This window comes from Amaranthus tricolor, chromosome 1 (assembly GCF_026212465.1).
Source record: "Amaranthus tricolor cultivar Red isolate AtriRed21 chromosome 1, ASM2621246v1, whole genome shotgun sequence".
NCBI classification, from domain to species: Eukaryota; Viridiplantae; Streptophyta; class Magnoliopsida; order Caryophyllales; family Amaranthaceae; genus Amaranthus; species Amaranthus tricolor.
The window spans coordinates 8136888-8159367 of NC_080047.1; the positions used below are offsets into that span (position 1 = coordinate 8136888).

Sequence of the window (22480 nt, forward strand, 5' to 3'; positions counted from 1 at the left end):
CACACGTGGTAATATGTTAACGGTTCATAAAAATAGAATTTTGCGTTTGGGGCCGAGAAGAGCATATCCCCAATGTGGGCCCAATTAATATTGGAGCCCATCGGTCAGGACCGTGGAATATCAAGTACGGGTGGCCCACATCTGTCCACATTTGATGGAAGTCCAACATCCTAAAATACGTAAACAAACTTATTAGAAGAAAGGGACAAAGCAAGTCGTAACAAAATAATGCCATATTACCTCACGTGTTAGGTCTCCCGTTATTTCTTTAGATCATGCAATAAATCTCTTGTATTAAACTAATTAAAATCGGCTCGTATTGTATAAAATCGTTTCATTATTAGACAGGCTTATATAATTAGTTTATATCACTAAGTCATCACTTTAAAATTGTAAATGATTGCTCTAATAAGCTAAGTTTATATAAGTCAGTCTGATAGAGATAATCTCACCATCAGATCGTCTATTTAAGAATTTGTGAATTAAAATTTGCAAGTAATGGTATTATCTAATTGGAAAAATTATCTAGAAAATTCCAACTTTTTTCATGATTTTCTTAAAATAGTCCCACCTATTGATTAACCATGAATAATCTCAACTTTTAATGGTATTTTATAAATTTGATAACCAATGACTTGCTATAGCAAGTTTTATTTTTTAAAAAAAGGATAAATTAAAATTAATGTCAAGAAATGTTTAAAAAATGTTAAAAAAATTTCTGATTTTTTTTTATTATTCAAAATGTTTTATGGAAATTTTTAAAAACTTTATCTAATTTTACATTAATTTTCAATTTAATTTTTGGTGAATTACCTGCAATAGCTGGTCATCAGGTTACACAAGCTTACTCTAGGAAAATCTCCCTTAAAGTTGGAATTATTCATAGTTAATCAATAGGTGGGATTATTGTAAGAAAATCATAAAATGTTAGATTATTCTAAGTAACTTTTTCCTATTTATTTTGATGCACCAATGACTATGTCACATCAGAATAAATGAAGAAGAACAATTCATGAGAATGATCGTTAGAACTTGATATCTTGGTTCATGTCATTGATCCCAATCTATTGGAATTAAGATTCTGTTATTGTTATCCTTTTTGTAAAAAAGGGCTATAAGTAAGTTTATTTAAATATAAAATCAAGAAGATGATTTTGTGAAAATGAAGTCCATGGTTTTATAGAGTAAATTATTTTATCATATATGTTCTTGAAATTAGGAGTATTTTAACGGTTTATTGTTATTTTTATTTGAAGTATATATGATATTTTGAAATAAATGATGGAGGAGTATCTTATGCAAAGGTTATCACCTCATATTGTATTACAGTTATAATTCATGTGCCTCAACCTCCATTTCTTTTAATACAATGGTGCCTTAAGAATATTGCACTACATATATGCCAAATCTACTTTTTGATTGAAGGGACATTCAAATTCTATATCAAAAATAACACTCAACAAATATATTAGTTGTGATCAAATACACTATAATATGATAAAATGATGATTGTTGTAGTTATGACACCCATAGGAAACATTGTAATAATTTATTGTGTCTCATTTCATTCCATGATAATGATAATTTGATCAAAAAAAAAATTGTTTGCACAATTCCATTACCAGCTAATACCACATTTTCTAATGATAATGTAATTGAATAAATTTTGCAAAGAAAATGAAATTATTGAAGAAGAATAAACATAAACATAAAACTTATTAAGAGATATTCATACAAAAATTACACTAACTCTTCACCACCATTTTCTCAATTTAATATCGGTTACCAAATGGGCAATTAATACTTTTCAGAAGGAAAAAAGTGCATCATTTTCTATAAACTTACATTTGAAAATACTGTGTTTTGATATACCAGCTTATAAAAAAATTGCACAAATTAATCTTGACATCTTTTTTTTTAATATGTACATAGTACAAAATTGATATATATGAAAATAACTTGACTAAAACAAGTCATGTAATTTACCTTACCATTACCAATGAGGGGAAAAATGATTAAATCTAAGGTTCTTCTATTAAAGATGATCCTTAGAATATAACTATGTAAGGCTCAAATGCTACATAAAGTTTTGTATTGTTACAAAAAATGCAAAAATAAAATGTCAATAGTAAGAGATTAGTCAAGTTAATAATAATGAAGCCATATTATTATATACATAGGTGGTTATATATAGAAAGTGATTATAAGAGTTAATAATAATAAAGCCATAATTCAAATTCAAAAAAATTAAAATCACCTGCGAAAACCAACAGATAATTCTCCTCATCCGCTATTTAATTTTTGGCCACTTGTATTAAAAACCTTTGCATCTTTTTCAACCTTAGATTCTACAAAAAATCCTCAATCTCCCTTGCCCTTTTACATCCTAAAGTTCAAAGCCATGCCAGATCGGATAATTATAGAAATTAGTTGTGAAAAAAAATTTACCACTTTTTTTAAAATTTTTATAATATTATTATATACATAGGTGGTCAATTCAACGAGCCATAAAGTAGAATAAAAAACTATTATATGATTTAAAAAAACAGGTCAAAGGAAATTGAATTTAAACAGACATTGACACAACCCAGCCCATTTAAATTTGACATGACCCATCACAACCCAGGCCTAGAACACCTCCAGTCAAAACCATCTTAAAAGGGTTCGCTTTCATCTTCTACTTAGTTGAGGCTCTCAAACCCCATCCTAGTACAAAAGTGATTTCAGTGACTGACAAGCTGACTACCAAATTCTATCAAGGAGCTGGAATATGACATGACTTGATTACTTCTACCAAGACTCCTAGAGCATCTCATTGTTGACAATGTGAGCGTGGTTTGAATACGAGTCCAACTAAACTTGGATCAGAAGTCGTTTTAAAAGAAATATTTAGGGTCAACATTTAGGGTCAACGGTTGACGTACACAACAGCATCCATGGAGGACTGGCTATTAAATGAAAAAGTCGACGCCCTATCAAAATTTGCAATCTTGAAAAGTAATAATATAGAGTTCAACATTTCAGGGAAACCATTTCTCTAACTCTAGGGAGTTCTATTAGAGTAAATGCAACTCAAGTATCAGAGAATAAACATAAATTTAAAACCTAAGTGACATTCAAAACTTGCACGGAGTTCTACTGACAAACATAGGGAAAGATCAAAGATTTTTAGGCAGCAGAAGGGTTGACTTTCTCATTGGTTGATCTGGTGTAAATCTGCAAGCTAGAATGATGGCATACCATCTTGATAGCGCCCCTGGCAACAAGCTCTCTAATGGCCCTCCTTGCGAGAGATCCATTGATCTGATTCAAACAAAACCCGAGCAATGTCGTTAATCGTAATTACACAATCACTATGAAGCTGAGAAAAAGTTTTTAAGATAAAAAGTCCGACAAAAATTGAGTTTAATAGCACATCAAAGCTCTAGCAGAAAGCACAGTCACTATTGTACCACAGAAACTCGCATGAACATTTGTAAAAAGGCAAAAGAAAAACGTGGATGTGAAACTGGGATAGCATCAACAATAAAATCATCAATAGGCACTATTACACAATCACTATGAAGCCGAGAAAAGTTTTAAAGATAAAGCACAACAATTGTATTTAGTCAAGCATCAACAATAAAATCATCATTAGGCACTATTACACAATCACTATGAAGCCGAGAAAAGTTTTAAAGATAAAGCACAACAATTGTATTTAGTCAAGCATCAAAGCTCTAGCAGAAAGCACATCCGCCCATTGTATCATAAAAACTCGCATGAACATTTGGGGACAGGCAAAAGAAAAAAACGGATGAAAACTGGGGTAACATCATCGACAACCATCCAGGATCAACAAGCTTTGTTCACTATCACGACAGATTATTTTGACACGAGAACTAACCCAGTAACATCCCTTGACATCATTTAAGCAGCCATGAATCATTTAAGTTAAAAAATAAATAGATTCAGTTCCTAGAAAAAGTAATACAAAATTAAAAGCCAACAAAATCTTCAGAATCCATAATTTGTTAACAGACAAAAGAAAAGAACAAATATCCTATATATTTTTCTCCGCTTATATTTCTGACTACATATATAATTAATGTAATCAAGTAATGAATATTCCCTGTCAAGTAATGAAACCAAATCAGCATAAATGTAGAGATTTCACTGAAGCTATTCTCCCGAGTCATGACAACCAAACCCTACATCTAAGATGTGTGTGGGTCTACAGCTTCATGTTACAATCCAAAATAAAGCTATTATTACCACAAGTTTTATATATTTAACATGTCTAATGAAGTTGAGTTCTTCTATAACACATCTAACCCCAGACTCCTACCATTAACTCATCAACCAACCTTCACATTGGAGTCACCTTTAATACTAACAAACCCAGATTCACTAAAAATTAGCAATCTGAACCGAGACATCTACTCTGAACTACCAAGTTGAAAAACAGAATTCATTTGCAATGCCGCCAGATGAGCAGAACTTGCATTATATTCTTTATTAAAATGATTGATAGACAACTTAAGGAAGTTCAAGGTGTTGTGTTATCATGAGAGTAAGAAAAGAGAAACCACAAGAACTAACTTATCAATAGTTTATATGCACATTCAAGAATTGTTGCCACCAAGTTTAATGGAACATACATCCATATTTACACTACCTTCAACTATAACCCCAAAGCTTCCAAATTGAATAGCTACAAACTTGTCCTTTGTCAAAAACAAAGAGTATATACATTGGTAATCCATGGAACAAAAAGATTTGACCAAAAAACAAATATCCACCAACAAAAAAATCTACATTATTCTAAAAATCTAAAGAAAAACCTCAAAATCATAAGAACCAAATATGTCCAACATTTGTATTCCACAAAATCTTTCTACATTATCATCAACCAACTAGACTAACAATTAACCATCAACAGCAAATACCCTGTAATATTCTAAAACACAAATTAACTTAAATAACCATTGACAAGAGTGAAATGTGCCAAAACAAACTTGCTCACTATCTAGTTAACAAAAAATATTAAACACACAAACAGCATATAAAACAGCTTTCATGCACTACATTAAAATCTATTTATTAAAAACTGGAAGATCAATACTTCAAATCTGTTTGTGCTTAAATACCTAAACCCAGTTAAATTGTGACCTTCAAATATAACACACCCTAAAAGGATATTATTTACTCATCCAGTTAGGGTCCAATGTTGAGTAACAGGGATGGCAAGCATTTATGCCACTAACATTTCAACTACACAATGTCCTCACTTCCATCAACATTAGCCAAGTAATCAAATACAAACCTCAATAAAGGCCCACAATCAACAATAAATACCAAGTAAAATTATTTTGATAATATTAGGAAGCTCACTCCACTCTTAAGAAATAACTATCTCAGATTCATAAGCCACAACATCTCAAAACAAATTTAGTTCATTATACAACACTAATTAATTTTCATTCTGAGCCAATTTGTGTTTTAGAACACGATCAAAGAAAACAATTACTTGAACTCAGAAATCAAAATCTAGAATCAGAAACCCAATAGCACTAAATTTCTCCAAAATCTCATATCACTTAAATCAATATACAACAACGGAAGTTGCAAGCTTTTCGCTTTAACTCACATAAAGCTCAGACCTCAATCGACCTAACAAAATTTCCACAAATACAAAACACAGATGCACAATAAACTAAAATAACACTAAAAAGTAAAATTATTTTATGATGAAAATGCATTCAGATCGAATAAAAGAACTTCCCAAAACCAAAACATCAAATCCCAATTGACCTAATCAACATCTCAACAAATAAGAAATCACACTTACACAATAATAAATAAAATAATTAATATTAATAAACATAATAACACGTCCGATATTTTACCCTAAATAATAAATTGACACTCAAATAACTTAAAAACGAAAAAGAAAATTAGATCGGATGAAAAAATCATACCCTGAAACGCTCAGAAAGAGTAGCAGCAGTAACGACCTTTTGTTTACCAGCTTCAGAAAGAAGCTTATCAAAAGTAGCATTGTCGAACAACACCAAATTGTTCACCTTTTCCTTTTGCTTTCCCTTGCTCCACTTCTGCAAATTTTTCCCCAACCAAAAAAAATCTACTTTTTAAACAAATTATAGTCAAAAAATTCAACATAATCGACTTGAGATTAACAAAACAAACCTTCTTCTTCTGTTTTCCACCAGATTTAGCGGGCTTTGAAGATGGTGGTGGAGCCTTATCTTTCTTTGGAGCCTAAAAAACAATCAAATACATCAAAAAAAAAACAAAAATCTAGATCGTGCAGAAAAACAAGAAAAGAGAAATGATTGAATACCATTGGAGATGAAGGAGAGAACAAAGAGTTGAACTGCTGCCGGAGAAGAAAGAGATAGGGTTTGAGAATATATGAGGTAAGAGATGGTTAGGGTTTTCAGGAATTTATATATCGTGAATTATTTTCTGAATGGGTTTGATATGGCCCAATAACGTGAAAAGATCAATTTTGCGGGCCGAGCACTTCAAGAGTATAGTTTTAAAGGGCCTTATTAACATGGACTAAGTATTCCATAACATTTATTTAGAAATTATTGTGAGAGACGGTCTCTGCAAGAGATGCATGAGATATGAGGGTTAAGTAGCCCAATTAATACAATTTAAAGAGAAAATAATAATATAAACTTTATGTTTTAAGGTTGTTTCTTTGAGAGACGGTCTCTCACAAGAGTAGCTGAAAATTATTTATTAGGCGGTCTCACTGTGAAACACGTTACATACATGAGTTAAATGACATAACTAGCAATGTCGGTTCTAAGCATAAGTAAGGTAGCCGACTGTCTAGGGCCCACAGAAATAATGGGCCTCAAATATTAAATGGTGCTATTCAAACCCGGTTCTGAGCAATACTTTTTAAAAGATTTGTTTGTAATTTTTTTATATTTGAAGTAATTCAGAATATAATGTTATAATTTATTTTGTCGAGAATTAATTTTTTCTAAGTGGAAAATTTTTATCTTTTGATATAATAAAGGACTCCATTAAAAAGACATCGCAAAAATAAATAGGGCCTTCAAAATCTTTGCTCCGCCCCTAATAACTAGTATATTAACTCTTTGTTTTGAGACTATTTAATCTATGACTAATCTCTCACAGAAATAGTTGAACATTTTAACGATTTAAATTACGTAATACTTTGATTTAAAAAAAAAAGTTCTTATACAAATTTTTTCATGCAAACTATAAGGAAGTTTTTGGAAAAACTAACAAATAAAAGTTTTTTTGTCAAAAAAAAAAACTTTTTAATATAATCATTTTGTTAGACCTGCCCGCTAGTGACCGGTTAAATATAGGCAAGCTCGCAACCCAATGGGTCGACCCGCACCATTAGCCAGCTTTACTAGCAACCATTGCATGTTAAGTCAAAGCAAACACTTAATGATCAATGGATGAAAACCATTTATTTAACAAAAGATTGAGAGTTCAAATCTTGACTTCAAACTGTAAAAATAACTTTTATCCACTCATTTCAATACAAATCCAACATGAAACAAAAAATTGTTGTTTTCTCATTTCATAACAAATAAATAATTGTAATTATATTATTCAAAATTTTGAAAAGTCTTCCATAATAATTATTTTTAAAATAATAATTTCCCTTGTCAGTATTGAAGTCTTTTTCTTGTATGTTTGGAATAAAAACTTTACCATCTTTATAAAAGAGTTATTATACCTTACTATTGGGTTATTTTTATCGATTTTAATTTATTGTTTTTCATGTCGTTCCTTAAAATTTAGAGTTATGATCATTTTAAATTTTGATGAATGTTAGATTTGTTAATTGAGATCTTTGCAATATCATGAAAGATACTTATCTCACCTCGACAATAAAATGTATCAAACTCAATTATATAAGAATATATAAGATTTAAAGACTTTATCGTGAAAGTTGTACCAAACAATAATGTAAAAAAAATATGCAAAAATGTTATACATTATCTAAAACAGTTGTAGATAAATCAATTGAGATTATTATTAGATTTCAATTGTTATGTATTTGCTTGGTAATTACTTTTTATGAGATTCTTTTATCAACAACTTAATTTTAATATTTGAAATTTTTTTGATAATATAGTTTTGTTAATGTTTTAGAAAGATGTGTGGCTTAAGTCTTGCATTAATTAGTCATGTGTTAAATGACAATTAAAGTGTAGAAGAAATTTAGCTTAAAAGTTAGGAGTAACAAGGTGATTACTAAATTTTAAGCATGTTTGAAGATGTTGAAGAACACATTACACTTTGTGATTGGTTTGTATGGGAATCATAGAACAGTGTACTATTAGAAGAGTATCTTGACATGTGAAGGATGGAAAAGGAAGCTTTCAGTACTAAGTTCAAGGTGCAAGAACATTGGAGACCGTGGCTTGCATGAAAAAGGAAAGAGGAAGCTCGAAAACAGTGAGCTGCTGCTCCCCAGACTCGGACGAGCCACAGGTCGAGCAGAGGTCGAGCTATGCGTCTAAACCTTCTAATCCTAGCTGCTGCCTCGTGACGCTTGTTGTCCCATTTTCCCCCTTCGTCTATATATTGTTGTAGTGTTGTATGTAGTGGGCAGAGCCAAGCCAAGAGCTTGAGCCTCCCATTAATCCTTACCATATTACTCTTAATTCTCTACTCAAATGTATAGTTCACACTACTCTCCATTAATGTATTTCCTTCAACATTGTAATGAGCTTTCAAACTCCTTTATCCTTTAAACACATAATGATACACTAGCTTAGGATGGTAGATGTAGCCTCATTAATGGTGAAACACCTTAAATCTTAGTGTTAATGTTTTATTTACTTTTATTTCTTAAATCACCTTAATACTTAACTATGGTTCATTAATGCAATTTCAAGCCATGCTTATTAACCTTTTGTGTTACCTTTAAGCCCACGCTTCCGCATTCGTTTACTCTAACAGTTTTATTTCACCAATTCATATCACTTATACATTAAACCAGCTAAATTGTCAAGCGGGCAATATTAGAAATAAAAATTGGATGGTTAATAATAAATTATATAGGAAATTATTAAAGACATTGTAGAATAGTAAAATTCATGAAATTATGATAAAAAAAATTAATTAATTGTGTTATATAAATATTTTATTAACACATATTCTTAACTTCTTATACCTCTTTATATATCATTTCTATCATCATCATCATACCCAGTGTATTCCGCTCATAGAAAATTATGATTAAGGTCTGGGGAGGGAAGAACGATGGCAGTTCATACCCATAGAGAAGAGTGCGGTCAAAGAGTCCCTCGACTCATGAAAGGTCTTCTCCTCATATATCAATTGCCTTTGAAAAAAAATTTAATATCAAAATACCAGAAATTTTTTAGAGAAGTAACAATAAAATAAATATTCAATTATTTCAAATAAATCTTTGTCAAAGAAATAACACTTGGAGGAAAAAATTTAAAACCATACATACATAACCATACGCTCATCATTTTTGTACCATCAACCATGTCTAGTAACTAAGTGTGCTTTGGCAATTAACACAAACATAATATCCTGTTTCTGATATGTAATTTGCTACTGAAAATGATATTTTTCTCATCACGACATGTTATTTTCAATAGTAAATTCAAATGGGTAGATGATGAGTAAATATTAATTAAAGGAAAAAAAGTAAACGTAACACATAAAAGTATCCATATTATATATGTTGAATTGAAACTCAAATGAGTAAGTGTACATTATCCCAAGTCGCACATAGAAAAAATAAAAAAGGGTTGATAATAAGTGATCTAATTTCAAATTAATATAGTACTTTTTATTAAGAAGGTGCTAAAAAATAACTCTGTATAGGCTCAACCCAAAACGAATAACATCAATAATAATACAGGTCATTCACGATAAGTGGGGCAACAATGAAGATCAACAATATTTAGTAAAACAGTAGCACCTCTTCTTCTCAGGAGGAAGAGGCTTTTCCTGTTCTTTTATGCAATTTTCAAAAGCAGTCATATTATTATCAGTAAGGATGCATGGAGGCTTAATATCTATAAGCACACAATTGGCATTATATTCCTTAGTTTTTTTCCTGCATGGTTCTATGCAACTTGCATCATCATTGCAATGATCTTCGATCGTCTTACCAATGCTGTAGGCACATTGCTGAAGCTCCTGTATTTGTTTCACAACTTTACCTATGAGGACATGATAATAAAATTAAGAGGGGCGGAGCAAATAATTTTGAGATTCTGTTTATTTTTTATAAATTTTTTCAATTGGACTTTCATATTTAAAAATAAAAAAAAGATTTTTATAAATTTAAATTAAGTTGTTAAAAATTGAACTTTCTTCTTTAATGTTAAAATGGAAGAGAAAAAATAGAAATAGATTGATGACCAATAATAAAAAGCGTAAAAGTTTGAAGGGTTGAAAATTTAAAATAAATTGTTGATTATTTTTATAAATTAAGCTAGTGATAGTTGATATTTGATGAATGTGTAAACATCAAATGAGGTAAGAAAAAATATTTGAAGAGAAAAAAAAAGGAAAGAAAAAAAAATGTAATTAATAGGTTTTGAACATATGACCATTGATATATTAAATAAAATTCTTACCAACTACTCTACGACACTACAATAGTATGTTATTCTAATATAATTTTTAAATATGAGACCCTTTAGGTTTGGCCACCTCGCATGGCCCCATAACCGCCCATGAGAACATATTATCAGAGTCAGCTACTATTGTGAGAGACCGTCTTTCAAAGAGACGACCTCAAAATAAGAAACCCATATTCTTATTTTCTCTTTAATTTGTATTAATTAGGCTTTTTAGCCCATATATCTAATACGTCTCTCATAATAATTTGTGTATTAGAGTAGATGTCAATTTATATATAAGGGGCGTTTGGCAAAATAATTTATCGGACAATTTTAGCTTATTTTGATACAAATAAAGGGTTGGGTGGACAAACTATTCAATGCTAATGTTTAGTAAATTAGCTAGTTGAAATAACTTATTATTATGAATAAAATTTTTTGAACAAATTGCTTATAACAACAGGTTTGAAATCAGTTGGTCAAACCAATTAATAAAATCCATTGGTCAATATGGGTTGTAAGTTGCAGGTTTCTTTCTCTTTGAAGACCCTTCTTGAGCCAAGGGATTTTTTGACCGCACTTTCCTCTATGGGTATGAGTTGCCGTCTCTTTTCCCTCCCCAGACCCTTACCATAGTTTTCTATATGATGATCATGATGAGTTGGCCAATTCAGCCACTATGATTAGCTATCAAATGCTTAATATCTAAAAAAAATAGGATGAACCCTAGAATTTTTGGGTGAAATGAATTGAGGTTTTTTTTGCAAGTGTATTTGAATGGCAGAAGAAGGTTATTTTGGGGTGAAATGAATCAACCTGCTGTAGTCGGTCAATTTTACGAAGGGAGTGCTGTGAGCAAATTCGCTGAAAAGTTCAGATTGTTCATAAATAATCAAAAATAAGATTATTTACGGGAAAACGTAAAAGTATGAATTATTCTTAACAATTTTTCCTTAAAAAAGATTAATCTTAAGGAAAAAAACCTATGAAAAATAAACATGGCAAACAAGTTTTAAAAGAAAAAAAACGATCATGAGATTTTGAGCCAATTATAATCTTAATTACATTTCTAACAAACATTAAAATCGGCTCAGGGAAATGGAATTATATTATGGTAGACGATCTGTGTGACTTCCTGGAAGAAAACTTAAAAAGATCAGATAAAGAACTTCTAATTTTGAGCCAATCTTGACGAAGCTCGAGACACTTATTACTATGATCATGAGATTCTTGAAATTGACCACACAAAGGACAAACAACTCGAGTATCAACTCCAAATTTTACGAATATATATGTCGCGAATTTGAAGCCGACCAAACCAAGCTGACAAATTAGTGAATTTGTGCTTAGGAATCCTCATGAGGTAGAAAGTTATGATAAACCGTAGCTACTCATCCAAGAATGGAGGCCATTAAGATTAAGAAATCTTTGACATTAACAATATGTTTCATCACCCAACTATTGATAGGCTATAGGAGTTTAAGGAATAATCTTCGAAAAGCTTTTGGAAATACTATTATTCAAAATATTGTATGCAACAATTGCATGTTTGCAATAGCCCATAAATGGGCCAAATAATTCGTGATTCATTTTTTTTTAAAAATTTTTAAATACGTTTATATCAAATCTAATACTTAAGCGATTAAAATCAAGACTTAAAAGGCCAAATTTAAGACTTATAGATTAATTTCAAGACTTAAAAAATCAAATCTAAGGCTTAAAAGACCAGTTGGTAATTTAAGTATTAAAATTGACATTTTAAGTTTTAAAATGAATATTTTATAATTTGGTATTAAAAAAACTTATTAGGCTGAGCTAATAGAAATTGTAGTACAGCCATTGCATAGGAGATTCCCTGGGGTCGAGTAGTAATCATGCTTAAATGGGTCTAAACTCAAGGAAATAAATAATGAGCCCACAATTGATCCAAAATCCCAACTCAATTAAACATTTCTTGCCCGTGAGACCGTCTTACCATAAAATGAGTTTATACAAAAGGTCCAATATTCTAAAAGTTTTTACACAAATTCTTGTATGAGATGGTTTCACCGTGAGATATGTCTCATACTTAACCTAAGCATGAGACATGTGTCATACCGTCTCCTACAAGTATTTTGTGAAACATTTTAGATCCCAAATAGTATCAAATCGGGTATGTGGCCCGGTTAATTGTATCTCCTCAAACTTGAGCCCGGACTCTTGACTCTTCTATTTGCTTTGTTTCAAGCCTCTTTCCTTGGACATTTCACTCCTGCTAGATTTCCAGGTATTTCATTTCTTTATTTCCATTAAAACCAGTGTATTTGATTTCTCTTTTTGTTTAAATCAAGTTTTGTTATCTTCTGATTTTTGATATTTTGATTTTGTTCTGATTTAACTGATGTAATTGATTTTAGATGCGTTGATTCGTTGATTTGTTCCGCTTGATGTCATTGAATCATGAGAGAAAAGGAAAGTTTCCCGTAGATACCCTAATTTGATGTTATTTTTGGCTAAGTTTTGTTAAAATTGACTCATTACATCCTAACTTAGCATCTCTTCATTTTACTATTATGATGAAATGTTAGGTTTTTTCGGCCAATGTCTCCTCCCCTTCGTGGTGAATCTGGTTTCGGATCCTTTGAAAATAATTGTTGTCCTAATATGTGTTTTCAAGAATAAAATTTGTTCAATATGTTTCTGTGTGGTATTAAGTGTCTGTTTGCAGTGCGTTGATGATTGGTTTCTTGATGTCTATTCTATTCGTAATTTGTTTATTGATATGTGAAGTAAAGAAATTATGTTTGTTAGATCAATAGATCAATTGTTTATTAAAAAATCATGTTGTAGCTTGAACAAATAAATGGAATTTGAAATTTCGAGAGGAAGATTTGTCATTTGAGTAACCTTTTTTATTCTTCTAGGTTTACTTTGTACAAGATTTGAAACATTTTTGTCATATTTTCAATTGAAAAAGGAAACTTGATTTCAACACATAACTCCAAATGATGGATTATCTCTATATTGGCGATATTCAGCTAGTTGATAGTTTGAAATTAGTTCTCTTCCACTGTTTACTGGAATTTTAATGCAATTAAGTGGTTCCCATAGATGGAGTTTTGAGGGTGTATGCAACCTTGTAATTGTTAGTTCACTACTTAAGCAGTTTATTAAATAATTACTTATATATTACAAACGAGTAATCTTAATATAAAATAGTAGTTCAAGGAGACTACCATCTGAAAACCATTTCACTTGATCTAATTTTTTGAACCAACTGAAAACCAGTACCAAGATAAAACACATACTGTACTCGACGTCTGATTTTTCGAACCAACAATCGAACAAAAAGAATGAAAGAACAAACACAAATAAAATTGATACAGTAGAAAGTACAAATGAAGATCTAATTTTTTGAACAAATAAAGAATAAAGATAAAATTTTTTGAACAAATAAAAAACACTTACTGAACTGTAGATCTGAAATTTTGAAACAACAAACAAAAATAAAGAAAGAACAAATGAAACAATGAAGATGAGAAAAAAAATTAGAACAAAACAATAAAGATAAAATCGAAAATCTATAATAAAAAAACAAAATTAAGAACAAAAACAAAAAATGAAAATTGAAAAAAATTAATCTAACCGACAATTTAAAACGAACCAACAAAGATTAATTTTAGTCGAAAAAACAAACAAAAGAACAAATGAAAATCGAAGGACTCACCTTGAAGAGTAGAAGGACTAAAGATCAAAGATGAGATGAAGAGATTGTCGCGTGCAATCAGTGAGGGTGAAGAAGTGAAGAATTGAAGGTAGAAGGGAGATGAAAGAGTTGGAAAAGGGAGATGGAAGAGTCATAATGCGGCATGACAAAGTAGTTAGAAGAAATTTGAGATTCCCAAATTTTGTGTTGCTTGAGAGCGTGGCTGTACTATTCAATTTGTTTATTTTTAGTTTGATTTTAGTAACGGTTACAAGTGTGGCTATCATGAAATCAGACTTATAAGTGTGGCTATTATTCTCACGCTTATTATGCATGCCTAAATGCAATTTAGTGGTCACACTTAATCAAGCGTAGTTAATTAAGTGTAGGTAGATGTAACTTTTTTGTAATGAATGCATATAAAAATTATATTAAACCAAACCACAAGGGAAACATAAACAAATGTTTTCCTTATAAAGTTATACCAAAAAACATATAACTACAACCATTACTCTTACACTTATTCCTTTTTATCGTTTTCCTTTCCATTGCATTTTATGTTTCCATACCAAACACTCCCTAAATTTATAAGTGATCACTTTATTAAGACTTTTACAAAGTAATTACTTTAAAACTGTAATTACTTTAAGATTGTAAGTGATCATTTTAAATTTATATGTGATTATTTTAAGATTATAAAAAGTGAGCACTATAAAACTATAAATGATCACTTTAAGGTTATAGTTAGTCACTTTAAAGTGTATTTGGTATGATTTTTTAATATCAAGTAAGGAATTCAATTACCATTACCCTACATTTTATGTTTGGTATAATATCAAATTAACCTATTTCCTTTCTTAAGGGCAATGGATATCCTTATTTTGTTACTAGCCATTTATCACTAGTAATAGATTCCCTTTCTTTATCTTCATCTCTCCTCTCCCATCTTTCCTCTCCATTTGCATTTCCTCATCTCAGCTCTGCCATTTCTTCATCTCAGGTTTGCCATTTCTTCATCTCACCTCTCTTTTCAACTCTCTTTTTCTATCTTCATGAAAATTTTATTGTTCTTCTCTTTGTTGTTTTCATTTTGCTTAAAGATGAAGAATTGAATTTTAGGGTTTCTAAGAACTTCTGATATTGTTGCTTTTTCTATGTGATTTTATGTATGTCACGTTGTATCTCAACTGTCCTCACAATAATGAAGAATTTGTGCCGTGTTTTTTTCTCTAGATTTAATTTCAATGCAATTAGTAAGAGCATCAGAGTCCTTTTCTGTGCTTTAGATACGTGAAACCAATCATTTTGGAAACTCATCATTTAATTTCTGAACTCCATTGAAGGATATTATTTGTATCCTTGTCAGTAACTTTGGTACTGACATTAGGTCTTTATGGGTCTGATTGGATTTTAATGGCTCAAATTAGAGATCCAGAGCTATTTCATTCCTGCTTTCTTTTATCTGTGAGGACCAAATGAAAAAGTATGAATAAAATACTGATTTGTTTTTTGATCATCAAAGTTTTATAATCTTGAAATCATGCGCTCAAAATCTAGCAAATTTATGTTCTATTGCATTGAATTCCAAGGATTGTGTTTTACTATATTCTAATGTGGGAAACTTAGCTATTCAATGATGTTACCTGTTTCTATAGTTGTGAAGGTGTTCATAGAAAATTTCTGTTTGTTGTCTTCTTTTTGCTGCTTTTTATTTTTATGGATATATTTTTACCGATAAATATGAGCATTCTATGCATAGTTATCATTACAGTGCAGTATTTTTCCTTGCTCTTTTTTTTCTTTTATTTATTTGTTTTTTTCTCGCTGCAATTCACTTATTAATTTAATGTGTGCTTATTGATATCATCTGAAGTAATCTGACTCAAATCAAATTCAAACCAGGAACCACTGAGGCAACTTTCTCTGAAACAGTGATGTCGCTGGTTAGATCCCTGTATCGTTCTTCTACAAGTATCAGATATCTTTTTTATCATCAAACTTCTCGTTCCTTCTTCGGTCTTTCGCCTTGCTCTTCATCTACCTCTTTGAATTCTGTCTCTTCAGGTTTCTATTCACTCTTTACTCTTGTTTACTTCTTTTGTTAATTGTATACGTTTCTGTTTCTTAATTCTTAAACCACTTCTTTCAATAAGCTAGCACATTCAAGGAAAGTTGGTTTAAGTATTAAGATACCGAAGAGGTATCCATTTTCTTAATTTTGTTGGTTTAGGTTTGTTTTTGTGAGAACCTACTTGGCACAATAAGTTTTAGATTTTGATTTTAGATTTGTTGGAATATGGGCGAATTTGGTTCACCTAGAGTTTTCTATTTTTATGACTTAAACTTTGAAAAGGCCGTTGATGTTATTTAGGTTTTGGTTTTTGATATATAGAAATGTGCAAGTGCGTCCGAAGGAAGACTTAGTTTTATTTTGATATTTGATTTTGGATTGTGGTATTATTTTTTTGTAGCTTGACCAAATGTGAATTTTTGCTTTGATGATTTCCAAATTCTGACTTTTAGGTAATAGGTATTAAAATTAGCTTGGAATCTGCTGGATTTTTTTCTGTCAATGGAATCATTCCACAAAGATTGTTGGAATAAGTTTTGTTGATGTGAGATGGTGTAGAAATTTCCACTAGTGTCTTAAACACCTAGTTCCTTAACCTCCCAGTTTGATACTAACTGCTAATTCTGTACTTGACTTCCAGTTTAAATTTTGCCTCCATTATTTTTCTTAGTGGGCTCTTGATCTGTTATTATATTTATAGAAATTCACAATGGCAAAGTTGAAGAATTGAATTTTTGAAAGATGTGGAGCATGTAGGAGTTTGAAGTCCCTTTACATTTCAAGACTCAACAAACTAGTTATACTTCGATACATTAAGGGCACAACGCATTATACTGCCCCTATATGCAACTAAAGGGGGATAAATGGTATTTAGAAATATGGGTTATCTGGTAGGTTTATCCAAAATTACACATGAAAATTGAGTCCAAGCTTGAGAAAAAGTTGGGTCAACCACTCAACCTGATTAATAGACTCGCTGCCAACTGCATATCGCCTCATTGGCCCATTGGACTTCTAGCAATCATTCACACCCCTACTTTTCCTCTGCCTCATCACAGCCCAACAAGAAGAAATACCCATTAAGCACTTTTGGTAAACACCTTCTCACCGTACCTTAAGCCATTCCTTGAAGTCTGTCTTTCTTGCCATCTTGACCGAGGGCAAATTGATAACTGTCTTTCTAATCATCAACCTTTGCTAACCTTAAGACCTTTTGCAAATAAACATCAATAATTTGCTTATGTAAAGGCACAAAGGTGAACATTGAAATTGTAGAGTAATAGGAAAGAGAAAATACACTATGAAAGGGATATAGATTGAGACTTGAGAGTGCTAGGGGGAGTAGGAAAGTGGCTAATGGTACTAATTGTCCCAAAGCCGGGATAAGAGGAAATTTAGAAGAGTCAAGTGAAATAGTTTGTTGACAAGGTGCTGCCATTTTTTTTTTTTTTTTTGTGGCGTTTTCGGAGTTTGGTGGTGGTTATTGTGGGCAGTGCTGAATGTGATTGGTGGAGAAGGTGATTTTGTTGAAAGGTAAGTGGAGATTTAAAATTATGATGGGTTGCGAAGAGAAAATTGGTGGTTTTTGGGTTGCAAGAATATATTATTATCATAATTCATAATTTTCATGGAGTATAGGATATGACTAATAATGTCTAATATTAGAGGACTAACACGATATTTTAAAATATTAGCTAGATGGGCTTAAAGTAGAGTGTCATATATATAGAGGTGAAAATGATCTGAGGGGGTCTGATGGGTTATAGACTAGGGATATTTGGTAAGTTATTGATATTACTTTATGGTTGATTTAATGTGCGCTTGTTCAAAATCGTGGATGATGTTTACTAGTTAATGCTTAATTAGAAGCAACCTTTTTGTCATGAAATTAAAGATTGGAAGCAACCATTTTGTCATTGCAAGGGTTATGTTTTGTACATCCGAACCCCTCTTAACCTCGTCTATGGAGCTACTTATTGGCATTGAGATAATGTATATTGATATTGCTTGGTGGGGATTTTAATATTTTTAGTTGAATAACGAGACTCAACAATTTTAGGTAGTTGACCTCTAAATATTTACCAAAAAGAGAAAGCTTTCCACTATTTTATAATGTTCCTTAAGGGAACTATTGCCACAGAAAGGGACAAATAGGAGGAAATTAAGTATGTTGATGGAATTGCCAGACTAGAAAATGAAGAGGAGAATGAAGATGACACTATATTATAAAATACAATACATCATAAACTGATTTGATCATTCAACTGCCTTTGCGGCGTTATAGGAGGATATGATGTGTACATGCAATCTTTACCACATCTACAATAGCCAAAGTTGTTTGTGCTCTAGCATAATTTATACCTGATGAGTTAAAGGGTTTATTGAATAATCATGCAATAACTGAAAAGATATACAAAAAAATAGTTTATATTTTTAAGATGGCATATAATTTGATTGCAATTGGATTATAAGGGTATTGCTAGACCTGACTAAAGTTCTAACTTCTGCTTTGAATGTCCTCAAATTTGAAAAGCTTAGGATAGCAAGGTGTACGACCCAAAATTTAGATATTACAGGCTGTCGTTCTTCATCATTTTGTCTATCCTAACCAGGAACCAATTGTGTAGTTGAACTTGTTGGCAACTTGTTTGGATGAGTCTTTGTCATAAACAGTCACCTTAAATCCCTTTGACCTAAGTTTGGGCTTCTCTAGTAGTGAGTGTTTCAATGTTTTGAATCTGATTACAGACAACCAAGTATGGCTTCAAGCTGGCCTTTTGTGAATTCAAGCTACAAGATGTTCTAACTTCTACATATAAGCTTTTGTTTGAGCAGATAAATAGTATTCCTTTGCGGTGCCACGTCCAAAGCCTATACCATCACTTGAGTCTTGACATGCCTTGTATTTACTCACTGTAATGTGTTTTTCAATTTGTCCTTTAGTGAAGCTTTTTTCAAAGCCCCAATGTTAGAAAGTTTTTCTTGGCTTTTGTTGGATTGAAACAAGTACACTTGAATGATAGTATAATTACAAATGGAACCAAAGCTTTATTAAGAAGGATAATTTGAAGGCAATGATCTTTAAGAATCCTCACTAATTTTTAGGATAGCAAAGGCAATGAAAGATGGTGAATTCTTTTATATTTTGACAAAACATCACTTATGTATTAAGAGTAATTTTAAACTTGCTTTTAATCAAGTGTGTAGTGTGTACATCTAAATGTCTAAGCATACGCACTAAACTGTTTCATTTGCACTCCTTATAAACCTAGATAAAAGACACTTATCCTGTTTAACAACTCTCTGTATAAAAGCAAAGCATAGAAAATGGCTGAAATAAGTAAGGCTTCAGTAAAGGTGGACATTGATAGCTAAGGCACTTATTCTCCACACTAATTTTGAGTCTAAATCTAAACTATGATAAGCCATACATCTTGAAAGGTTCTATAAGTCCCATAATGAGTGCACAATATCTAAGCTCAACGATCACTTTAAAAACCTGAAGATTTCTAGTTTGAATACTAACCAGCTAGAAGTATAAACCGTTCATCAATTTGTATCGCTGACAATATATTGCATGGGCAGTTTTCCACTGTGTCTTATGGCTTATCTAATCTGCGTAGATAGATCCACAGTAAAATGTAGTAATTTCATTTCTGCTTTGGATTCATTAATAAAATGTTCTGTGTTTGCCTTTATTACATAGTACTCCTGTGCTATTAAACCATTCTATTTTTTGGTCTTTAATTGTTTTGCTGAAGGCCAACTACAGTATAAAAGGGCTTTGGGATATTTTCTGGCATTTTTTCTGATTGCGCATTTGTCACTTTAGCTTTATTTCAATGTGCTAATTGGAAATGGTTTTCGTATTTACCGATGCGCAATTTTAACTGCCATGAGATGCTTATATTGTCTTGTTTAAGAATTTTTCATCACTATCCAGCCTCATGTCTTGCTTTTCATTTTTTTTTCCGGAACCATAAATCTGTTTTGTATCTTTTTGGAATATTGTAGGGGCAGCAAAGCTGATAGTTGTCACACAGGATGGTGGGGGTTTTTGATGCCTGTCTGATCACTATTTTTTTTTCTTATCATGCCTCTGTTCAAAAATGAAGTGGCCCTAATGCGTGGATCCATATTTGTATATGTGTTTGCGTGTTGGGTGGGTTCTGGGGGGGGGGGGGGGGGGGGGTTGGGAATAATGTCAAATTATGTGGGTGGTTTCTCAGGATTAGATGTAAGATTTGAAGCTATAGCATGTTTTCTACATAAAATTCTGCTAACAAATTTTTTCCCTCATTTTCTCCTCATCTCCCTTATCCTTGGGATTTCTTTTACCCTTGGTTTTATTGTTTACCCATAGTCCATACTATGACAAACCAAATGTTTGAGTAATTCATTTGAAGCTGTGGTTTTCTGCTTAATTTTATTATGCTTGTGGACAGATCTCAGGTCTCCCTTTGGAACGGCATTTGGAGGCCTCCGTGCTTTCAGTCAAGATGTGGCTCCTATGCCTGACATAAAAGACTCTGATATTAAAGCTGCATTCAAGAACTTCATAGCTGCAGATTGGGGGGAACTTCCAAACTCTCTCATTCATGATGCGTCTAAGGCCTTGTCCAAGGATTCTGATGATGTAGGGAAGGAGGCTTTGAAAAATGTATTCCGTGCGGCTGAAGCATCAGAAGAGTTCATTGGGACTCTTGAGACCTTGAAAATGGCAATTGATGATCTTGTTGGATTGAGTGGCGAGGTATATGCTCTGTGTGAGTTTTGATACAGTTTTGTTTATGAGAAAGTTCCTGCCTTATAATTCCCCTTTTATTTTGCAGAACGTGAAGCCGTTACCGGAGCATTATGCCCAGGCATTGAAGACAGCTTACGATCGCTATAGCAAGTATTTGGATTCTTTTGGTCCTCATGAGTTCTATCTGAAGAAGAAAGTAGAGTCAGAGTTGGGTAGGAGGATGATTCATCTAAAGATGAGGTGCGGTGGCCTCAATTCTGAATGGGGAAAGGTACAAAAAGCTTCTAATCTTACTGTTACTAAATTTTTGAAGGGCTACGTAGGATGAGTTATTTGTTGTATGTATGCCCTGACCGAAAAAATGAAAGTATTCGCGAAGTGTTTTATTGCAGTCTCAGTGCATCTATCAGGTACCTTAGGAAATGTCCTCTAAGATACTTTTGTGGAAATGTGGTGCTAAAATAAATAATAAAAGAGAATCCAGTCCTTTGAGGTGTTATGACACATGTTTTTAAGTTCATAATCATAGAAGTACATGGAATTTATACCCCTATATCTGAAACTCCAGGAAATTGCTGCGTAGATGGCTGTTGGCCGCAATAGTGAAAATGGAGTTTTATTATTCGAATGATTACTTGAGCAGCCTCTTCAAAATGTTCCACTTTTAATAAATGTATACAAGAAAATTGATTGTTGTGATCAGTTAACTAGAACTCGTTCTCTTGATAAATTATTAATGCCCCATTATTCATCTTTATTATCTTTCTCAATTGTAGGTGACTGTTCTTGGAACTTCTGGAATATCTGGTTCATACGTTGAGCAAAGAGGACCATAGTTGCGAATCATCTGATCTTGCAATTGAATGGATTGTATTCATCCTAGATATAGAATCTCATTCGAAGCTGCATAGCATTTTGAATAAAAGACTTGGTAAATTTTCTTGATGCTGTTGTTCAAGGTTTAGCTGGAAAATAGGGCATCTTGGAGTGTTGTTAATTGTTATAATAATCAATAACGTTTCAAGTTAGTGATTACAATCTTGAAGATTCTGTTTCGATTGTTAGAATGTAATCTGCAATAACTTGTCGTTTTTATCGACTAACGAAGGTAAGTTTCACAGTTTTAATTTGTTAATGGTCATTATGTTAGCTCATAAATTCATCTTTTTTTGACTCATTGTATAAAATGCCCTTCCTTATCATGCATGTCGTTAGAACCTCTTTTTTGGGCTTTCAACGTCATGCTGGAAAATTGAGAAAGTTTTGCCGTCAGCAGTAGGTTTTGATGAATGTTGATAATAGTGAACACTCCCTTTGCTGTTTGAATTTTGATGATGGAGTTCGTTTAAACAACATATTTCTCC

General features: G+C 31.9%; 2 protein-coding genes across 2 annotated transcripts; one reads left to right on the plus strand and one right to left on the minus strand.

Annotated features, from left to right (window-relative positions):
• Positions 1–2956: 2956 nt before the first annotated feature.
• Positions 2957–6515, minus strand: LOC130823582 (40S ribosomal protein S25). The gene is made up of 4 exons (XM_057688241.1): positions 6344–6515; positions 6190–6261; positions 5961–6095; positions 2957–3303 (listed from the first exon to the last, which is right to left on the minus strand). Exons 1-4 carry the CDS (start codon positions 6344–6346, stop codon positions 3169–3171), a joined length of 345 nt encoding a protein of 114 aa, XP_057544224.1. The 5' UTR covers positions 6347–6515; the 3' UTR covers positions 2957–3168.
• Positions 6516–12721: 6206 nt separating this feature from the next.
• Positions 12722–22274, plus strand: LOC130820757 (succinate dehydrogenase subunit 5, mitochondrial). Its single transcript, XM_057686264.1, has 5 exons — positions 12722–12879; positions 16201–16362; positions 20815–21122; positions 21202–21387; positions 21893–22274. Exons 2-5 carry the CDS (start codon positions 16233–16235, stop codon positions 21950–21952), a joined length of 684 nt encoding a protein of 227 aa, XP_057542247.1. The 5' UTR covers positions 12722–12879; positions 16201–16232; the 3' UTR covers positions 21953–22274.
• Positions 22275–22480: the final 206 nt, after the last annotated feature.

Bases quoted from the DNA above. Each gene is read 5' to 3' on its own strand.
- LOC130823582 (XM_057688241.1), bottom strand. The intron at 6,096-6,189 runs GTTTGTTTTGTT...AAAAATTTGCAG, and splicing joins GTGGAAAACAGAAGAAGAAG to AAGTGGAGCAAGGGAAAGCA. The intron at 3,304-5,960 runs GTATGATTTTTT...TGTTTGAATCAG, and splicing joins CTCTTTCTGAGCGTTTCAGG to ATCAATGGATCTCTCGCAAG.
- LOC130820757 (XM_057686264.1), top strand. From the start codon at position 16,233: ATGTCGCTGGTTAGATCCCTGTATCGTTCTTCTACAAGTATCAGATAT. The intron at 16,363-20,814 runs GTTTCTATTCAC...GCTTGTGGACAG, and splicing joins TTTGAATTCTGTCTCTTCAG to ATCTCAGGTCTCCCTTTGGA. The intron at 21,123-21,201 runs GTATATGCTCTG...TTTATTTTGCAG, and splicing joins TTGTTGGATTGAGTGGCGAG to AACGTGAAGCCGTTACCGGA.